This window comes from Xiphophorus maculatus, chromosome 14 (assembly GCF_002775205.1).
Source record: "Xiphophorus maculatus strain JP 163 A chromosome 14, X_maculatus-5.0-male, whole genome shotgun sequence".
Lineage (NCBI taxonomy): Eukaryota > Metazoa > Chordata > Actinopteri > Cyprinodontiformes > Poeciliidae > Xiphophorus > Xiphophorus maculatus.
Window position 1 is genome coordinate 27512540 of NC_036456.1, and position 22111 is coordinate 27534650.

Here is a 22111-nt window from a genome sequence, read left to right on the forward strand (position 1 = left end):
CGGATACAATTTTTTTTTCTCACACACATACATACAAGACCCCAATGATGAACGGCACCATTGGACTTCTGCTTTCTCGCAGTTTCCTAGTGAAGTAAAGAGAGTAGTGAGAAAGCATGTTCGTGTGTGGGGGTGTGCATGTTTGTGTGTGGTGTGTTGTGTGTGTGTGTGTGCTGAAATATGGTTCATAGCTGCAATGAAACATATAGAATTGGACATTTTTTTATCGTTTTTACACTTCAGCTTGACTGCTGGGTCAAATTGACCCGAACAGTATCTATGTATGAAGTAGATGCAGGAGGGGGTTGCAAATGTGTAAAATGAATAAATGTTCAATTTATATGTAGAGTGCACCTATTTAGAGAAATAGAAAAAGTTTCATGCAAAAAAAATACTTCCAACTATTTTTTTAAAAAAAATTTAAACTTGAAAATGGGTCAATTTGACCCGCAACGTAACATACATACATAACTGCACACCAGACTGTCTGGTCCTGAGGCTTTGACATAATTAGTCAAGACTAAATGTAGAAACTGGATTAAGAAAACAAAACTCTAAATGAAAGAAGCCATTCTAGACCTGACTGTGTTTGTATTGATAATATTATCCATAGAAATCTCTTGTTAGTCTCAACATGAAACTTGTGTGTTAACATTTCCAATGTTGAAACACTTGAGAGAAAAACAGCAGCTGGATTTGGATGTATCTTAAGTTACCACTAGGGGGCGGGATTGCAGTAAAGTTTGAAGATCCATGACTGAATACAAAACTAACCAGCATATAAGAGAAACACAGTATTGAAATAATGCTCCAAACTGTACATTTTAAAATCTAATGAATTAAATAAACAAAATATTTTCAAAATATTAAGCTTAATATTTTTGGAGGACATATATTATTTTATTCTTTTGAGAATCATTTGTGGTTCGATAGTTTTACATTAAAAAAAAAAAATGTTTACAACCCTGGCTGCACAGTGGCGCAGTAGTTAGCACTGTTGCAAGAAGGTCCCGGGTTCGATTCCTGGCCCAGGGTCTTTCTGCACAGAGTTTGCATGTTCTCCCTGTTCATGGTGGGTTCTCTCCGGGTACTCCGGCTTTCTCCCACAGTCCAAAAACATAAATATCAGGTTAATTGGTCTCTCTACATTCTCCTGAGGTGTGAGTGTGTTTGTCCTGTCTGTCTCTGTGTTGCCCTACGACAGATTGGTGACCTGTCCAGGGTGACCTTGCCTCTCGCCTGAAACGTTCGCTGGAGATAGGCACCAGCACCTCTCCTGACCCCACTAGGGAAAAAGGTGTTAGAAAATGGATGGATGGATGATTTACTGTTGTAAAATGCTTTATAGAAATACAAGAGAAATAAATATTGAAGACTTGAGATTAACCAAACTGATTGTGGAGCGAGAAAAATTAACAAAGTCCAAACCTTGTTAAAGAGAAAGAACAAAACACAGCTTTATTTCACATCTGCACAGATGGAGAACTCAGAAGAGATCTAACTAGACAAAGGAATCACCTCTCTATATATACTGTATACTGTCCTTCTCCCACAGACAGAGTGTCATCACCAACATTCCCAAGGAGCTTATCAGATTAATACACACACAGAGAAAAATGCAACTTTCAGTTAAAAATGGGTTTCAGACAGAATATTCTGTGCCTAATAATAATCGCTCAGCCATCGGTCTGGTCTTGTCACTCCGCAAGGTATGACAACTATTTACTTATCGTCTGTTGCTAAGCTTCTGACCCACTGAGGCTAAAAAGAGAAACAATGACTCTGTAAGACTGAGTGAGACATAATAAACTGATTAAACATTGTAAGATTAATATTAAACAAACTTCTAATAAAAGTAAACACACTGTGAATAATTATTTTATTCCACATGATAAATATTGAAATATATAGAAGAGTTTATCAAAGGTAATAATATTTCTATCACTTTAGAAGTTACTGTATTTAAGTGTTAAGATCCATATCTTCTTCTGAGTCGTTTCTTCCCATCCTCTGCCGTCAGACTAAATACTTTACATTCAAATTAATTTCCTCTACTGCCGGTCTGTTTATTTGAAGCTTCCGGGTGTTATTCACAGTGGAAACTGGTAGAGGTTCACTGCCATTTTTATTCTATGTTGTTTTCTCCTGTTTTGTGGTTAGCAAGGGAGTTTAGGTGTTGTACCTTTTTCAGTTCTCCTCTACAAAGTATATATCTTTTTAATTATATAGTTAAAAGGGGGTGTTTTGTTTATTGTTTTGGCCTAGGAGACCCTGTAGCTTAAAGCTTCTTTGTGTTTTCTGCCTTTTGTGATTGAGGTTTTACCTGAACTGTAAAATAAACTCTTTTTCTATTGACATCAACTGTTTATTGATTTTGTGTTACGTCCAGTTCCAGAATTTACCCTTAATTGTCTTGGGTTGTAACACTTCCCTTAAGGATTCATGGGCTCATGCCTGATTCAAGAGTTGTTGTTTTTGACCCAACACAGCCAGAGATCAGGTAGGGCTGTTAGTGTGCAGCTTAGTTTTCTGTACTATTGGTCTTTAATGTAAAACAGACACATTGTTTTAACTAAAGTACTCTATGAAATTACATAAAGTAGCAAGATAATATCAGACTGATGAAACTTATTTGGCACCTGATTTAAATCCAAGATCATTTTTGAATAGGCAACAAATATTATCATGAAGTTCTTCTTAGTAAATTTTGAAAACCTTTTAATAAAGAGTTCTGTAGATCCACAACAATATATTTTATTAAGCATGACATAAACAAGACGTCCTATTTCTTTATTTGTAGAATATAATTCATTTTAACAAAAAAGAGCAGCTTTCCAGTTGTTTACAGAAGAAAAGAGAATCAGCTGCTATGACATTTAGTTGGAACAAAAAAACATTTAACATAATTAGCACAACAACACATCAAACACTGACTTCTTTTACATCTCAACTAAAAACCCACCTGTTTAGAATTGTATTTGAAATGTAATCAATTACAAATTTATTGATGGAACTTGACTTAATGCTGTGTTTTGATTGTTGATTCTATGTTGCTTTGTGTTTCTGTGTTTGTAATGATGTAAAGCACTTTGAAATGCCTTGCTGCTGAAATGTGCTATACAAATAAAATTTGATTGATTAATTGATCAAGTCAGCACAGTACTAGAGAGATATGACAAAAAACAAGTCACGTAAAAACTTTGAATTGATTTGAACTGAATTTTTCTGTTACATTTGATGATAAATGCTGAGGATGAAGATCTAAATACATTTGAATGAAATCAAGGATAAACTCAAGATAAAACCCAGAACTAGATGTTTATAAACCCTAAATCCTTATGAATGTGACAAAATGATAAAAAGGGAAACAATAAATGACATTTTTATGCAAACAAAACACTTTATCTGGAAATGATGCTGAATATGCCAATCAACAAATTAAATATATATAAGAACATTTATTTCATAACATTCCTGCACCCATACAGCAAAAATAACCAAAACAAAAATAATTTGACATCAATTTTAATTCAATTAAGTTTATTGTTCCAGCACTAATTCATAGCAAATGTAATCTCAAGATAATTTGGAATACAAAACAGATCCATTTAATATACAGAAATACATAATCAGTTCAACCACATCAAATCGACAGATTTAAAATTAAATATATTTAATCATATATTTTATCATTTGGTGAAACTTTTTCTATCTAAGGAAACTCAGTAAATGCATCCAGTGATTGACTTTGCAGCAATCACCCACTGAATGATGTAATGACAATGGAGAATTGATTTCATTGAGTCGTTAACAATGAACAATAAATTTGTACTGAAACTCTCCAATTATCCATCTAATGTAGTAGCAAACATACATTCTTTCAACAAGAGTGTAAATATTTTCAGACAAAATATGTTGCAAACAAAAGTTAATAAAATAATAGAATGACAAAATGCTAAAATTATAAATGATCAATGAAGAAAATAAAGAGCTACAGTAAATTAGGCCAAAGCTGTTTATTTTGGTTTTCAGGAAAGGGACAAAAAAAATCTACATGCAAGAACCAATTGTGTTCTTACAGCTAAACATGAATCATGGTTTCACTTCATGTTGAATGATTTCTTGAGGCTTTCCACTGCCTGTTCTTTTGTGATTTTCTTCCAAGCATCAGGAATGTCACCAGGCTCTGCATCATATTCTTTAGCAAATTCCTTGTTGTACTTGTTCATCACATATTTCCAATAATCTGATGCCTCAAGGCTCACATCTGGAGGAATATTCCAGTCTGGGAAAATATCCTTATATTGTTTGTAAGGCTGAAAGAATGCCTCACTGCAGGAAAAACATATGTCACTGATGACAAGAGAAGAGCAGATGTCAGTTACGAGTTTCCCAGATAAAGAATTCCTGTACCGACCTAATCCATTTGGTCGATGCAAAGAAGCAAAGTGGTGAGTGTGGTTTTCTCCACCAGCATCACAGGATATTTTGCAGAATGGACACTGTTTGCCACAACCAATCACTCTGTTGAAAAGCTCATTCTCTGGTTTCATATGGAGAAGTGAGAGTTTTGTTTCAAACATTGTTGATTTAAACTTTTCTCTAAGAGATTTTGTCATTTCCTCCACACACTTGTTGAGCCAGTGACCAAACTGTTCCTGGTCAACATTGTTCACAACCATAAAGGCATCAAGAGCCTCCTGGGAAAATACCAGTTTATCTCCAAGTTCTGTGCAGATCTTTACAACAAATGTCCTCAGGCTGTCAGACTTTTCTGCTGTTGCCTTTTTAATGGCATCATTTATGTGGTCGATGCAGGAATTAAGACGTTTGTCCTCTAACTCACAAATTATCAACCCAGAGGAGAAATACTCCTTAATCCTTTTAGATGTCCATGATTTTACGTAAACTTCATATGAACAAACGTACTCCTTTAAGCTGTTGAAGTCACCTTTAGAAATCAGATCCAGTAAAACTGAATACTGGAAGGACATTCGTGTGCTGAACTCCTCTTTTGTCATCATTTTATCAACAATATCAACACCAAGAGAACGATAGATGAAGTTTTCAACAGCAGGTTTCAGACTTTGGTTTGTGAATTCTTCAGCTTTTTTCTGGCATTGATCTCGTTTTTGGAAGACATCTTTGAAATCTGTGCAGAACGTTTCCTTGTTTTTCTGCAGACATTTATAAGGATCATTTTCTTGTATAAATTCTTCATGCATTTTCTGAAACTTTCTGGCTGCAGATCCACAGATGTGTTGTTTCAGAGACACCTCAAACTTCATGTCTATGTCAACATCAGTTTTGTTCAACCTCTTATCAATGATGTGAAGGATCTCCTGGATGTAAGTATCATGATAATTGGTTTTTCTCTTGACTTTATCACTAATATCGCCATCACAATCTGAAATAATCCTCTCAGCGATTTCTTGTCTTGCCTTTATTAGATCCGCCCAGGTCCAAAGTCCTTTTAAAAAAGTTTTGACTGTTTCCTTCATTCCTATAGGTTTGTATGTAAAAGGCTCCAGTCCACAGTCTTTCAGACTTTTTTTACTCAGCAGTTCACATGCATGGCTTCCCTTGGGTGAAAGATTTGTTTGTAACTGAAGGGACACATTGGTGAAGATATTTGAAGTCTGCTGTTTAGAGAAAGACAAGGTGTTCATTGCTTCAGTCCACATCTTATCAAAACTTTCATCAAGCTCTCTGTCAGTCATTTTAACTTTGCTTTTACGACATTTATCAATTAAATCACAAACTGCTTTCTCAATTCTTTCTGTATAAGTTGCCCTGATTTTGTCGAGTTCTTTCAATCCCTTCTTAATTTCAGCTGCTGTTGTGATCTGGTTGAACACTGATCTTTCAGTTTGTCGTCGAAGACTCTTTATGCTGTTGGAGAAATCCTCTCTGTATCCTTCAACCAGATAAACATGACCTTCTGGCTGCTCAAAGTATTTCTTCAGATTGTCAAGAATCTTTGTCTCCCACTTGGTCAGCTCTGTGGTTGCTTCACTTTTCAACTCGGTCATGAATTCATTCATGTCAGATATTTCAAATGTTGCAGTAAATGAACCAAAATTGGAAATCCTTGTCTCTGCTGTGGTAACCCAGGTGTACATTTCCTTTTTGAACTCCCACTCCCATTGGTTGTATTCTGTGCAGAGCCTCATGTAAGCATCAGCCACCAGGCTGTTTCTGAAGCTGAAGATGAAGTTTTCATGTTTTACTGCGTTCCACAGGCTGGTTATCCACTCTCTGAACTCCAAGATGTTATTAGAAGTTGACTCACACTTTCCCAGCTGTTGGATGATGTTTTTCTTGAGTTCATAGACAGTCTCACTGTATCCTGCATTGACTGGAGCCATTGGTGGGTTTCCATTCCAGAGTCCAGGAACGTAGCAGTTCCCAGTGTCTGGATTATACTCCATCACATCAGTGAAGCTCTTGTTTTCCTCTTTCTTCTCCATTTTAGCTGCTGCCTGGGTCATCTCATTCAGCTGTTCTAACAGCAGCTTCCTGTCTCTCAGGTTCTTCTCATGAGCTGAAACATCAGAAACGTTCTGGTGAACAAACTGACATTGAGGCTTTTTGCCGACCTCCTTCATCCTGAGGAAAGCATGCACCACTATCTGCAGGATGTCTTTCATCTCTGTTGAATTCTCCATTGCAATATTGATAATGGTGATGTCACTCAGACCAACAACAAGTGTTGCCAGCTCATTGTCATGCTCATGGCTGTTGTCCAGCTGTGCTAGCTCTGGTGACTTTAAGCCTTCAGTGTCGATGATCATCATGAAGTCACAGTTGAGAACTTTCTTGAAGTCTTCATTGACTTTGATGAGCAGCATGAAGGCACCTCTAGTGCATCGACCACTGCTGACTGCAAACTGAACTCCAAACATGGTGTTAAGGAGAGTGGACTTCCCTGTGCTCTGAACTCCAAGAACTGTGACGACCAGGATCTTGTTCTTTGGAGACACCAAGTCATTGAGCTGAGAGAGAACATCACTCACCCATCTGAGAGGAATGTTGGAAGCATCTCCATCTACAAGCTCAAGAGGAAATCCATCCAGCAACAACTGAGCACAGAGTTTGGGCAGATGTTGCAGTTGTTGACGTGATTGATCTGTTTCTGGAAGGTAAAGAGAAGCTTCATAGATCTGACCCATTTCACGGAAGAAGTGCTCAACTCCCAGTGAGCTGCTGGAAAGTTGTTGGTCAATTTCTTTGATCTCTTGTTTGTTTTCAGAATCTTTGCATTTTTCCTTGTAAAGCTCCCTGAGGCCAGAAAGTTCTGTTCGAGACAAGTTGTCGAGATTCATTCTTATCCATTTCAGAAAGTAACACCTTTCTCTATGTGGGCTGGATATTGCACTAATGAAGCATGTCATTACACTTGACATTGCATAGGAATTTTGTTTTTTACGTTGCTCTTCTCTTTTCTTTATAAGGTTGCTCTTATAGTTTTCTATGTCTTCAGAACCAATGTTCCGAAGACGACATTCTTCCTTTTCCAAGAAAGTCAGATCCTTCCATATGTGACCTTGCAAAGGAAACTGATTTTCTTTGAATTGAAAAGTATCTTTAATCTCTGCAGTGATGGCATCTGCATTTTTCTTTCCATCCTGGCACTCTGGAGAATCTTCATCAACTGGAATTCCTAATTCATGAGCAACTTCAGCCATCTGCTCTATTGACATCTTCAACTGTGTGTTGGTAAGTACACTGCTCACAGTTTTCTTCAAAGATTTGACAAAATCTGCATTATTTGTCTGTTTTGATTTTATAATTATGTTGTTTCTCGTCAAGTTCAGCCTGGTTGCTAGTTTCTTCAGAACATCTAGAGTAATTCTCTTGTTCTGCTGGTTTCCCACCAAAAAGATCTGAGCTTTATGGTTTTTGTTTGTCAGCAGTTCACACTCAGAGTCCAGCTGGTCAAAGAAAACAAAAACTGCAGCAGATGTCTGACACAAAAAGGAGAATTGAGTTTCAAATGAAGCAATGTCTCCACGAAGGTTAGCTATAGCAACTGGTTCACTGAAGATGTCCATGTTTTTGTTTCCACAGGGAAGGTACCAGGTCATTTCAGTCAGTCCATTAGATATTCTTCTCTGAATGTCTCCACACTCCATGTCACGGTGAACAAAGGTGTCATGGTATTGCTCAGAGTTACTCAAAAGTTTATTGAGGATCTCTGATTTGGACAGAGAGCACTCACCCAGTCTCACAAATGAGATCATTGGAAGTTCAGAAAGAGCTATTCTGTCTTCTATGAAGCCTTTTGATTCTGAAAGATCTGAAGGTCTGTACTTCTTAACAATGTCTCTCATGGCCCACAGCATGAGGGTGCACTGCTGTGTGTCACAGTTAGGAAGCAGCAGAGGAACAGAGAACTGACACATGGACATTTTTAGAGCCAGTTCTTGATGAACAAAACCATCAGAACACAGGAAGAGAGCAGTGATTAAATCAAGAGGATTTAGAGAATCATTCATGTTATGACAGGCAAATAGATCATTAAAATTACACGGATCACTTAATGTATCTTCACTGTTAGACTCAGAAGCTGATCTTTCTATCTTTCTAGCTGTTACATTCACCATCATTAGTTTCTTAAGAAAATACAATGGAAGATCAGATTTACACTTTGGAGGCTCATCATTGATGGTCTTCTCATTGATCTCCAGTATCTTGCTGAGTGACAGTTTCTCCTTGTAGAACTGATCCAATCCCAGATCCTCCAAAACCATCATCAGGTCGGTTCCTGTGCAACATGAAGTCATTTATCATCCTTCTGTCATTTAAATCCAAAATAATTACGTTCACCTTTTAAATGTTAATGTCAACAGTAGGTCCATGCAAAAGCAGTAATATCCATTAATCTTTTGTTTTTTAAAATTTTGTCACAGAACAACCACACATTTCAAAGTGTTTCACTGGGATTTTGTGGAATAGATCACCACAAAATAGCACACGATTCTAAATTCAAACAAAAATGGTTAAATAAGTTTTTAAAAATATTAAATAAAAATCTGAGATCTGTGATGTGATTTTGTATTCAGTCCCCTGAGTCCACTTCCCTAAGATGTGTGTATTTCTGGGTAATTAAACTGAATGAATCTGTTCTAACACTTGAATTTTTTTCCTCTTCTGCTTGTAAGATAAACACTATGTTAATTTTTTTCTGAAGAATTATATTAAAAAGTAAATGTATCAAACTGTCTTGTAGAACAGTTGCAGTGGTTTCATCGTTAAAAATCATTCTGAATTTCCACTGTTTATAACTGAGTTGGGTGAAACATCATGCGGTTTTCAGGTGTGTGTGAAATTGGTGATTGAAAAAGGGGCGGGTGCGTCGGCGCACAGCGGCGCAACCGGAGAGGAAAACGCTCACCGTTAGATCTGTGCAGCTGGGCTTTGACTTTATCGATCGTTTAAAACTAGTAAAAAGAAAAGAAAAGACTTAAAACAGCGATCAAAGTTCGCCCCAGTGCCGCAGATCATATAATAGGAACTGGATCGGAGTTTGCACCCAGGAAAGGCCGCCCGGTGCAAGAGGACGCCACCGAGGGGAAAGAAAGATTCTCCCGGTGAGATCTGGACTTTACTTTTCTTTTGGGGGATTTTTGGTGGTACCACTCTTTTTTCTTATCTTTTTTTTGGGGGGGGGGGGGGGGGGTTGACGTTTGGGATTTTCATTTTGGATCAGGACTTTGGATTACAACGGGGAAATATTTCCAGGACTTTCGTTTTTTCGAGAATATGGAACTCCTTTGTGGACATGAATCTTTTTGAAAAAAGAACGGGACAATTTTGGACATTTAATTATTTAGGTTTTTTGGCTGATACAAAATGAGTGATTTAAGTCTAACATAATTATTTTTTGAGGGATTTCTGGGTTATTGATCTATTTATCAAGATAACTATCATCATTTCTTAGTATTGTAATTCTTTTTGAATAAATAATTGATGCTAAAAATCAACAAATTTCTTATTGAGTGGTTGGGTATATATTTATTTTTTTAATCAAATTAATGGTGTAACATATTTTACCTAATTTCCTGGTACCGATCCCCCTTGAGTGTATTGTGAGTTCTGCTTTAAGTCAAGCTGAATTTTACATGCTCTCAGTGAAGGCGGACGCTTTTTTCCTCTGCTCCCTCCCTGCTCTGCTCTGCTCTGTTTTTGTCCTGTCTTTTTCTATATTTTTGGAGTCTTTCTTTGTACATCCTCCAAATCTACAAATTATGGATCTGGTCAACTGGTCTCTCAATGCAATTGATCAAATTTTCTTGATGAGAAGACTGGGCACAGGAGAGCCCTGTTGTCCTGTGGGGACACACCCGGCGGTTTACACCCTGGATTTAGTCATGATAACAGCTGGCAGAGAGGATTAATTACCATAGCAACAGAACACAGAGAATGGCAGATCTGCTGCTTAGGATTACAAATACGCCATCACTGTAGTTCTACCTATGGCCAACACTCAGTTAAAACAGAGGGGCTGGGCTGAATGTCAGAACTACAAACATGGCGGATCACTCAGTCACTACAGAGGAGGACTAAGCTGGCATTCAAAACTACTTGCTGTTTTGGGCATTATATAACTGGCTTAACCCAACCACTGTTACACATGGGATTAGTGTGGCCATTTAAAATGAAGCTTACTTAAAATTTCAAAATAAAAGCCTTCACATTTTTTACATCAGGTAATTGCAGGCAGCCATTTCCCTAAAATAAGCATTTTATCTACTTCTTGTACATTATGTTTAGTATACTGAATGGGGGAAGTGAATGTAAGACAACATGCTAGTGATACCCCACATGCTACTCACAGCATTCATGCTAACATTTTGGCTAATTTTAGCTTATGCATTAATTTTAACAAACTGAATTTTTCAACTCCATATTAGTCAACATGCTTGTGATTCTCCACAGGCTACTTTGTAATTTTATAGCTAAACTTAGCATTGATGCTAATTTTTAGCATCAGAATGCTGGATCCAAACCGACGGGCACACTTTGGCAGGCCCCGGTTAAATTTCTTCAGGAATTTTCTAGTTTTTATTATTACTTAGAAACTGTGGAGTATTCATTGCTTTTACAAATTTAGAGCATACTTAGAAAGTGCAAAGGATACTTACTTACACTTATTTAGCAACCCAGAACAGGGATTAGAACTTAGATTTACAGAAAAAATACCTTAGCAACTACTTTTTAGACTCTGATTCTTCCGAACCAGAAAAGGAATTAGAACAGAGGATACTAACTTATACTTATCTAGCAACCCTGAATAGGAGTATCTAGTTTATTTACTTTGTATCAACATTAGATTATTTTGATTCGTTTGATCTTTAATCTTTGGTTTGTTATTTTGTTTGTATTTCCTTTTAATTCCTGTAAAGCAGTTTGTATTGCCTTGTTGCTGAAAATGTGCTACATAAATAAAATTATCTTTACCTTTGAATTTTAAACAAGCAGGGATCCAATACTATCTGATGCAGAAAACAACCAGAGTTTATTGGATATATTTACCAAAACTAGAAAATATGAGCTTTTATCCATCCATCCATCCATTTTTTGTCTATCTGCTCTGTCCTCTCAAATTCCCATTTAGTGGCAGATGACCTCTCATAACTGAGTCAGGCTGTGATGGAAGTTTCATCCTGTTAATAGCTAACTTCTCTGTTTGATACATAGGATCAATTTGAATGCATGTGTCATTAGTGGTGAATTGGTGTTACATAAGAAAGATGAATAAACTAAACTGAATTATATTGTGTGTGTATAACATCCAAAGCCTCTGAGCCACAGTATTGTGAGGGTCTCTGCTGTACTGTAGGCAAGAGACAAACAGGGTCTTTTTAAAACTATAGTTGTTAAAACAAGAATAGGAGCAATAGTTGCTGATTTTGTAGTATATTATTACATCATCTAATTTGTTGCTGTCTTACTAAATAAATGCTAATAATACATATTAGCTTCTCTGAGAGATCTAGATTTGTAAGGTTGGGAGATAAACGATATTCAAGAGAACTTGTCTTTCTCAACAAGATCTTGAGAAGGACCTTTAAACTTTTTCATATCTTGTAATGTCACCAAACTTCAGTGGATCTTTGGTTATGTGCAAATGTCATAGGTCATATATAGAAACCTTAAAGAAACACGTTCCACAATTTGGTTCTACAACATGTTGACTCAGTGGGGCTGTGAAAGTAAGGACACTAATGTGAGAAGCAATAATGTTATCTGAATAAACAGAGAGCACATATTACTTTCATTTTCAGTTTTATTTTACTGACCTTTATCATCTGTAGCAGCATTTGGATTGTTAACATCAGACTCAGCAGATGTTGATGCAGGTTCCTCTCCTCTCTCACCATTAGGAGCCTCAGATTTATCTTCAGTGCTGCGTCCCTTAAGATAAATAACAAAACGTAAATAATTTAAGCAAGGGATCAATTGATGGTTACTTTATTTTATATTATATTTTGGATGTTTGCAATGTTCTACCTCCATTTTGTGAGCGGAAACTTTGTCATCACAGTTGTGTTGAGTATTTATGCAGCTTGTCTCTGAAAGAAAAAATAGAAAATGTTTTGATTTTTATTTGCATCTGTAAACTCCTGACTGTCACCTACAGAACAGCTTTCATGAACACATAGCTGGTTGCCAGATATCTAAAAAACATTTTACCACTTATATCAAAATATTTGAAATGGGAAAAAACAAAAAACAAAAACCAAACAAAAAACTATAGTTTATTTGTTTGTGACTGACATGAAATGGAAGTTTGTTGGTGGTGGGGATGGACGCGGTCAGACCCAGGGTTGGTACAAAGTGAGTTTAATGACTTTTTCAGTGGACAAAAACCAGGAAGTAGTGATGGGTTATCTGAAGCCAGGCTTCGAGGCGCGTACCGAGTAAAAAGGGGGCGTGTTCGATGAAGCGCACAAGATTCTTAAATAAAAATAATTAAACCCTTCACCTCTAAAATTCTCACCTTCTTGAAATCTCCACTATATCTTTGTTCTGCAAATATATGTCAGTCTTGCACAGCAGAAACAGACTAAAGCTGTTGGAAGAGTAAAATTCTGGCCTGATGAGTAAAAATATAAGGGATCAGATCAGAGAACCAATAGAAATCCAAGAAAAAGAGAATTTTTGAAGAATTTTAGTTTTTCACGAGGCAAATCAAATCTCAAAGAATACTGTCTGCCCCAACAAGCACCACACTCCATCCATCCATCTTCTTACACTCTTGTCCCTAGTGGGGTCAGGAGGTGCTGGTGCCTATCCTCAGCTAACGTTCCAGGTGAGAGGCGGGGTCATCCTGGACAGGTCGCCAGTCTGTCGCAGGGCAACACAGAGACAGACAGGACAAACAACCAAGCACACACACACTCACACCTAGGGAGAATTTAGAGAGACCAATTAACCTGACATACACGTTTTTGGACTGTGTGAGGAAGCCGGAGTACCCGGAGAGAACCCAGCATGCACAGGGAGAACATGCAAACTCCATGCAGAAACAATCGAACCCAGGACCTTCTTGCTGTAAGGCAAGAGTGCTACCAACTGCACCGCTGTGCAGCCCTAAAGTTTAAAATATCTAATAAGTTTCATTCCACCTGATTATTGTGTCCCACTTGTTGATTCTTCACAAAATAATAGAAAATTTTGATCTTTATGTTTGAAGCCTGAAAAGCGGCAAAAGGTTGAAAAGTTCAATGGGGCCAAATACTTTCACAAGGCTCTGTACCTGCTGAGAGGTGCAGAGGTATAATTGACCTTTATAGGAATCGTTTGATTGCAGTTATTGCCTCAAAACCTTGAGCAACATAAGCTAAGAGAACCATCATTTGTCCAGGCCTGTTTCATGAGTTTATCTTTTAAATTAATAATTCTGTTAAGCACTCTGAGTTTATTCAGGCTTTCTTCATTTCAAAAAACTATAAACCTTGATTTCCAATTTTTCTAATGTGGACTCAAATTCAAATATTTATATGAAATCCATAGTTGATCCTAAAAATCCCTAAATATTCTCTGATCACTGTGTTTACATCTGAAATAACATAAACATACACACGGACAAAATTGTTGGTATTCCTTTGTTAATATAATAAAAACCACAATGGTGACAGAAATAACTTGAATCTGACAAAGGAAATGATGAATAAAAATTCTATGATAATGAACAAATGAATGTCAGACATTGCTTTTCAAACATTCTTGCACTCTGATTTAATTTTAAATTTATTTTACTGACCTTCACCATCTGTTCCATCCTTTGGCTTGTCATCAGACTCAGCAGATGTTGATGAAGGTTCCTCTCTTGTCTCTCCATTAAGAGTCTCAGATTCATCTCCAGTGCTGGTTTCCTTATGATAAATAGCAAAACATATATAGCTTAAGTGTCACATATAGATAGATTGATGGCTCGAATATTTTATTACATTTTGGACATTACAGTGTTCCTCTACCTTCGTTGTGGGAGCGGACTCTTTATTATCACACTCATGCTGATTGTTTGTCTCTGAAAGAAAAATAAGACAAAATGTTTTGGCTTTTATTTGTGTCTGTAAACCAACACTCATGGTCTCATAACCAGTTGTCAGATATCACAAAGATTTAAGAGAGGAAGGCTGATTACTGCAGAGGGAGAGAGTGTTAGCCTCTCAGAAGTGGAGGGCAGAGCACCTCGTACAATAACAATGTTTAATTATTCATAAATATAAATGTGAGAAATTCTCCTTTTACTGACATTAAGGCTCCCAAGTCAGTACTTTCATCAGGCATCTTTTGCTGCATTTACAGCACAAAATATTTTAGGGTAAGCCTCCACCAGTTTTGTACATCCAGACTGTAATTTTTGCCTAAAATACAGAAATTAATTCACACTAAGAAATTACTAATTTATTACTTCCTGTTTCCTCAGCATTTATCAACAAGATCTCAACAAGATGTGACAGTAAAAAAAGGAATGTGAAAAGCAACAATATTCTCTGAATAAACAGAGAGCACATCTTACTTTCATTTTCAGTTTTATTTTACTGACCTTTATCATCTGTAGCAGCATTTGGATTGTTAACATCAGACTCAGCAGATGTTGATGCAGGTTCCTCTCCTCTCTCACCATTAGGAGCCTCAGATTTATCTTCAGTGCTGGGTTCCTTAAGATAAAAAACAAAATTTAAATAATTTAAGCAAGGGATCAATTGATGGTTAATTTATTTTTATTATATTTTGGATGTTTGCAAGAACCTCCATTGTGTGAGCAGAAACTTTATCATCACAGTTGTGTTGAGTATTTATGCAGCTTGTCTCTGAAAGAAAAAATAGAAAATGTTTTGATTTTTATTTGCATCTGTAAACTCCTGACTGTCACCTACAGAACAGCTTTCATGAACACATAGCTGGTTGCCAGATATCTAAAAAACATTTTTACCACTTATATCAAAATATTTGAAATGGGAAAAAACAAAAAACAAAAACCAAACAAAAAACTATAGTTTATTTGTTTGTGACTGACATGAAATGGAAGTTTGTTGGTGGTGGGGATGGACGCGGTCAGACCCAGGGTTGGTACAAAGTGAGTTTAATGACTTTTTCAGTGGACAAAAACCAGGAAGTAGTGATGGGTTATCTGAAGCCAGGCTTCGAGGCGCGTACCGAGTAAAAAGGGGGCGTGTTCGATGAAGCGCAGCTTCAATGCTGGTTTCGTCTTGCTGAAAACCACGTGACTGGCAACAAACGATGCCTCGCATTGCATGGGTCACGTGACTGTTTCATTTTTGCGTGTTGGTTTTCAAAGTAAAAGCGTGATGAGCCGCTGCTTCATGCTGCTATTGTATTTGATCGCATCAGAGGAGTATTTGTCTTCAGCAGTGGCCGAAATAAAAGGAACCTTGTATACTTCATGTGTATTAACGATTTTGATGACGGCACTCATCAAAATGTAATGGTTGTTATTGGTTTTCTCAGTTGTTGATTACGGTATATTTTGTGACTTTATGTTTGTGTATTTTATTATGTAAAGCATTTGAACCTGCATTGTTGCTGCAATGTGCTACACAAATAAACTTGATTGAAATGGAGCCAGCAAGTAGAAACAAATCTGACTTCTGGGAAGACTTCCAGATGATCGCTCACAAGATTCTTAAATAAAAATAATTAAACCCTTCACCTCTAAAATTCTCACCTTCTTGAAATCTCCACTATATCTTTGTTCTGCAAATATAAGTCAGTCTTGGACAGCAGAAACAGAAACCTGTTGCAAGAGTAAAATTCTGGCCTGATGAGTAAAAATATAAGGGATCAGATCAGAGAACCAATAGAAATCCAAGAAAAAGAGAATTTTTGAAGAATTTTAGTTTTTCAGGCGGCAAATCAAATCTCAAAGAATACTGTCTGCCCCAACAAGCACCACACTCCATCCATCCATCTTCTTACACCCTTGTCACTAGTGGGGTCAGGAGGTGCTGGTGCCTATCCCCAGCTAACGTTCCAGGTGAGAGGCGGGGTCATCCTGGACAGGTCGCCAGTCTGTCGCAGGGCAACACAGAGACAGACAGGACAAACAACCAAGCACACACACACTCACACCTAGGGAGAATTTAGAGAGACCAATTAACCTAACATTCATGTTTTTGGACTGTGTGAGGAAGCCGGAGTACCCAGAGAGAACCCAGCATGCACAGGGAGAACATGCAAACTCTGTGCAGAAACAATCGAACCCAGGACCTTCTTGCTGTAATGCAAGAGTGCTACCAACTGCACCGCTGTGCAGCCCTAAAGTTTAAAATATCTAATAAGTTTCATTCCACCTGATTATTGTGTCCCACTTGTTGATTCTTCACAAAATAATAGAAAATTTAGATCTTTATGTTTGAAGCCTGAAAAGCGCAAAAGGTTGAAAAGTTCAAGAAGGCCAAATACTTTCACAAGGCTCTGTACCTGCTGAGAGGTGCAGAGGTATAATTGACCTTTATAGGAATCGTTTGATTGCAGTTATTGCCTCAAAACGTTGAGCAACATAAGCTAAGAGAACCATCATTTTGTCCAGGCCTGTTTCATGAGTTTATCTTTTAAATTAATAATTCTGTTAAGCACTCTGAGTTTATTCAGGCTTTCTTCATTTCAAAAAACTATAAACCTTGATTTCAAATTTTCTAATGTGGACTCAAATTCAAATATTTATATGAAATCCATAGTTGATCCTAAAAATCCCCAAATATTCTCTGATCACTGTGTTTACATCTGAAATAACATAAACATACACACGGACAAAATTGTTGGTATTCCTTTGTTAATATAATAAAAACCACAATGGTGACAGAAATAACTTGAATCTGACAAAGGAAATGATGAATAAAAATTCTATGAAAATGAACAAATGAATGTCAGACATTGCTTTTCAAACATTCTTGCACTCTGATTTAATTTTAAATTTATTTTACTGACCTTCACCATCTGTTCCATCCTTTGGCTTGTCATCAGACTCAGCAGATGTTGATGAAGGTTCCTCTCTTGTCTCTCCATTAAGAGTCTCAGATTTATCTCCAGTGCTGGTTCCCTTATGATAAATAGCAAAACATATATAGCTTAAGTGTCACATACAGGTAGATTGATGGCTCGAATATTTTCATTAGATTTTGGACATTACAGTGTTCCTCTACCTTCGTTGTGGGAGCAGACTCTTTATTATCACACTCATGCTGATTGTTTGTCTCTGAAAGAAAAATAACACAAAATGTTTTGGCTTTTATTTCTGTGTGTAAACCAAAACTCATGGTCTCAGAACCAGTTGTCAGATATCACAAAGATTTAAGAGAGGAAGGCTGATTACTGCAGAGGGAGAGAGTGTTAGTATCTCAGAAGTGGAGGGCAGAGCACCTCATACAATAACAATGTTTAATTATTCATAAATATAAATGTGAAAAATTCTCCTTTTACTGACATTAAGGCTCCCAAGTCAGTACTTTCATCAGGCATATTTTGCTGCATTTACAGCAGAAAATATTTTAGGGTAAGCCTCCACCAGTTTTGTACATCCAGACTGTAATTTTTGCCTAAAATGCAGAAATTAATTCACACTAAGAAATTACTAATTTATTACTTCCTGTTTCCTCAGCATTTATCAACAAGATCTCAACAAGATGTGACAGTAAAAAAAGGAATGTGAAAAGCAACAATATTCTCTGAATAAACAGAGAGCACATCTTACTTTCATTTTCAGTTTTATTTTACTGACCTTTATCATCTGTAGCAGCATTTGGATTGTTAACATCAGACTCAGCAGATGTTGATGCAGGTTCCTCTCCTCTCTCACCATTAGGAGCCTCAGATTTATCTTCAGTGCTGGGTTCCTTAAGATAAAAAACAAAATTTAAATAATTTAAGCAAGGGATCAATTGATGGTTAATTTATTTTTATTATATTTTGGATGTTTGCAAGAACCTCCATTGTGTGAGCGGAAACTTTATCATCACAGTTGTGTTGAGTATTTATGCAGCTTGTCTCTGAAAGAAAAAATAGAAAATGTTTTGATTTTTATTTGCATCTGTAAACTCCTGACTGTCACCTACAGAACAGCTTTCATGAACACATAGCTGGTTGCCAGATATCTAAAAAACATTTTTACCACTTATATCAAAATATTTGAAATGGGAAAAAACAAAAAACAAAAACCAAACAAAAAACTATAGTTTATTTGTTTGTGACTGACATGAAATGGAAGTTTGTTGGTGGTGGGGATGGACGCGGTCAGACCCAGGGTTGGTACAAAGTGAGTTTAATGACTTTTTCAGTGGACAAAAACCAGGAAGTAGTGATGGGTTATCTGAAGCCAGGCTTCGAGGCGCGTACCGAGTAAAAAGGGGGCGTGTCCGATGAAGCGCAGCTTCAATGCTGGTTTCGTCTTGCTGAAAACCACGTGACTGGCAACAAACGATGCCTCGCATTGCATGGGTCACGTGACTGTTTCATTTTTGCGTGTTGGTTTTCAAAGTAAAAGCGTGATGAGCCACTGCTTCATGCTGCTATTGTATTTGATCGCATCAGAGGAATATTTGTCTTCAGCAGTGGCCGAAATAAAAGGAACCTTGTATACTTCATGTGTATTAACGATTTTGATGACGGCACTCATCAAAATGTAATGGTTGTTATTGGTTTTCTCAGTTGTTGATTACGGTATATTTTGTGACTTTATGTTTGTGTATTTTATTATGTAAAGCATTTGAACCTGCATTGTTGCTGCAATGTGCTACACAAATAAACTTGATTGAAATGGAGCCAGCAAGTAGAAACAAATCTGACTTCTGGGAAGACTTCCAGATGATCGCTCACAAGATTCTTAAATAAAAATAATTAAACCCTTCACCTCCAAAATTCTCACCTTCTTGAAATCTCCACTATATCTTTGTTCTGCAAATATAAGTCAGTCTTGGACAGCAGAAACAGACTAAACCTGTTGCAAGAGTAAAATTCTGGCCTGATGAGTAAAAATATAAGGGATCAGATCAGAGAACCAATAGAAATCCAAGAAAAAGAGAATTTTTGAAGAATTTTAGTTTTTCAGGCGGCAAATCAAATCTCAAAGAATACTGTCTGCCCCAACAAGCACCACACTCCATCCATCCATCTTCTTACACCCTTGTCACTAGTGGGGTCAGGAGGTGCTGGTGCCTATCCCCAGCTAACGTTCCAGGTGAGAGGCGGGGTCACCCTGGACAGGTCGCCAGTCTGTCGCAGGGCAACACAGAGACAAACACACAAGCACACACACACTCACACCTAGGGAGAATTTAGAGAGACCAATGCTCCCATAGCCAGATACCTGATAACACAAAAAGATTTTTACCACTTAAATTAAAAAAGTTCGAAATACAAAAAATAAATATTATTAGATTTGACATCACATCAGAGAATGGCAACAAATCCTCCAAGACCAGAGAAATATAATCTGTTGGAATAGGTGCTCTTCTTCTATTCTACTGAGACACTTGAAACATGCAGTACATTATCATCTCTGTAAAATCAATTAATCAATAAATGTTTAAGATAGTCCTATAATTACTTAGAGCAGCTGGGTTCTGAATATTTTTTAAGAGTTGCTGAACTACATGGAATAAATAACATACCTTTGCAGAAGATCTGCTCGAGGACCGACTGTCTTTCACAAAAATGTTTTTACTCTCTCGTCGCTCTCCTAAAGATGACTGGAGAACTGCAGCTGTTCAGATGTTCTTTTATATTCTGCTGAAAACCTCTTTCACTTTCGTTTTCTCTCCCTGCTCTTTACAAGAAATCACATGGTTTCCAGGATATGACCAAGCATTCTGGCCTGGTGAAAAATTAATATAGTATGTTAAATTTTAACATACTTGAGCATACTTTAAGTCAAACTAATCATTAGTATACTTCATGTTCACTTAGGATTAGTTAAATTAAAGTGTGACATTTTGGAACAACTAATTTTGTGTTTAGAAGAAGAAGAATTACTTTATTCATCCCAGCAGGGAAATTATTTTTAGTGTATTTTAATAATATTTAAATTGTATTAAAGCACAATTTAAAGTAATCTAAGTGTACTTCAACGTACTATTTTTGGACAACTTCAGTTAAACTTAGTGTACTTTAAGTATATTGCTTTTTATGCAACATAAATGTGCTTGATTAGTATATTTTGAGTGTATTATATTTGTGATTGAATTACATTTAAAATATACTTAGAATGTATTTTCAGTAGATTGGCATTACATATTTTATATATTAGTAGTGTGATTACAGTATGCCACAATTATACTTTTGGTTTATTATAATTGCTAATGAAGTGCACGTTTTAGTTAATGTCTTTTATTATTCTGCTTTGCCACTTTGTACATTACATGCTTCATACACACTACAGTACTGCAGACACATCAAGCTACTAGGACACATAAGGATCCATTACAACACACTTTACAGGTGAAACTAATTACATTGTGCGTTCAATAACACTTTATTTGATAGGGTGTGCATAAGACTGACATGACATTGTCATAAACATGACATAACATCTGTCTTTCAACTTTTAAAGAAACGTCTCATTAAAAGTGTCATTATTTGCGGAATGACACGCCATGACACCTGTTAGTATGTTCCTAACAGGTGTTATAACATGTTTATGACAGTATAGTGCCATTCTTATTCACACCCCGTCAAATGAAGTTTCACCCACATTTTTCAGGAGTACATTGCCAATATAACAGAATTGTACAAACTGTTAATACATTTAAAGTTTACAGACAACATGCTTATGAAAATTAGCACAATAAAACAATAGGATAACTTTAGAGGAAATGTGAAAAATATTTCACCAAGGACAGAGTATTGTTTTAATACGATGTCACAGTATCACAGTATTACTGCAGACAAACTGACATTTCTCCTTCCTAAGAACAGTGAAGATCTACGACAGAACCTTCCCATTCCCTGGATTCCCTGCAATTACACAGAGAAAGCACTTGTATTTTAAAGAGCACAGAAAGACGTCAAAGAAAAAAGTATGACTTACAATTTTAGGATGTTGTGGACTCTCTATATATGTGACATCATCAGAACTGATGATGATTGGGACCGGATGCCTGGAGTGAAAAAACATTTTTGGGTGACTTCTTTGCCTGTTTATGTTAGAAGTAGAAAAAATAGTCAGCAATATAATAAAATCAGCTGATGTTGGCATTAACTACGAAGCTGTTTTAACTAACTACCTTGTAGTTGTACCTAACTATGAGGTAGTTAAGTACAGCTAACTACCTTGTGGTTAGTTGTAGTCTAACTGCAAGGTAGTTGTAGTTAGACTACAACTACCTTGCAGTTAGTTTGTCTAACTACAAAGTAGTTTGTAGTTAGACAAACCTTAGATAACAGGTGTTATAACATTTTAAGGTAGTTAGACTACCTTAAAATCTTTCCATCATGATCTGAACACGTTGATCCTTGCAGGGTGGTGAGGGGGCTGGTGGAGCCCAGATGAGAGGCGGGGTTCACCCTGGACAGGTCACCAGTCCATCACAGGGCCCTGAAAGCCAACAATGAATAAAATGTATGAAAGACAAATGGTAGA

General features: G+C 36.8%; 1 protein-coding gene and 1 long non-coding RNA gene across 4 annotated transcripts; both read right to left on the reverse strand.

Moving 5' to 3' along the window:
- Positions 1–2738: 2738 nt before the first annotated feature.
- Positions 2739–20238, reverse strand: LOC111610983 (interferon-induced very large GTPase 1-like). 2 transcript variants are annotated; one of them, XM_023346389.1, is made up of 12 exons: positions 20145–20238; positions 18463–18524; positions 18257–18371; positions 17682–17734; positions 17467–17578; positions 15268–15329; positions 15062–15176; positions 14487–14539; positions 14273–14384; positions 12517–12578; positions 12306–12420; positions 2739–8767 (listed from the first exon to the last, which is right to left on the reverse strand). In XM_023346389.1, the coding sequence occupies exons 2-12, from the start codon at positions 18466–18468 to the stop codon at positions 4101–4103; spliced, it is 5472 nt and encodes a 1823-aa protein (XP_023202157.1). In that variant the 5' UTR covers positions 18469–18524; positions 20145–20238; the 3' UTR covers positions 2739–4100. The 2 variants fall into 2 exon arrangements, with proteins under 2 accessions (XP_023202157.1, XP_023202158.1); XM_023346390.1 differs by lacking the exons at positions 14273–14384; positions 14487–14539; positions 15062–15176; positions 15268–15329.
- A 1079-nt stretch (positions 20239–21317) lies between these two features.
- Positions 21318–22066, reverse strand: LOC111611063. Of its 2 annotated transcripts, none has more exons than XR_002753872.1 (3): positions 21947–22066; positions 21560–21629; positions 21318–21486 (listed from the first exon to the last, which is right to left on the reverse strand). It is a non-coding gene; the product is annotated as an uncharacterized LOC111611063 (long non-coding RNA). The 2 variants fall into 2 exon arrangements; XR_002753873.1 differs by having other exon boundaries at positions 21560–21665.
- Positions 22067–22111: the final 45 nt, after the last annotated feature.

Excerpts from the sequence above, each read along its gene's own strand:
- LOC111610983 (XM_023346389.1), bottom strand. Across the intron at positions 15,177-15,267 it reads TTTCTGCTCACACAATGGAG|GAACCCAGCACTGAAGATAA; the intron begins GTTCTTGCAAAC and ends TTTTATCTTAAG. Across the intron at positions 14,385-14,486 it reads AGTCCGCTCCCACAACGAAG|GAAACCAGCACTGGAGATGA; the intron begins GTAGAGGAACAC and ends ATTTATCATAAG.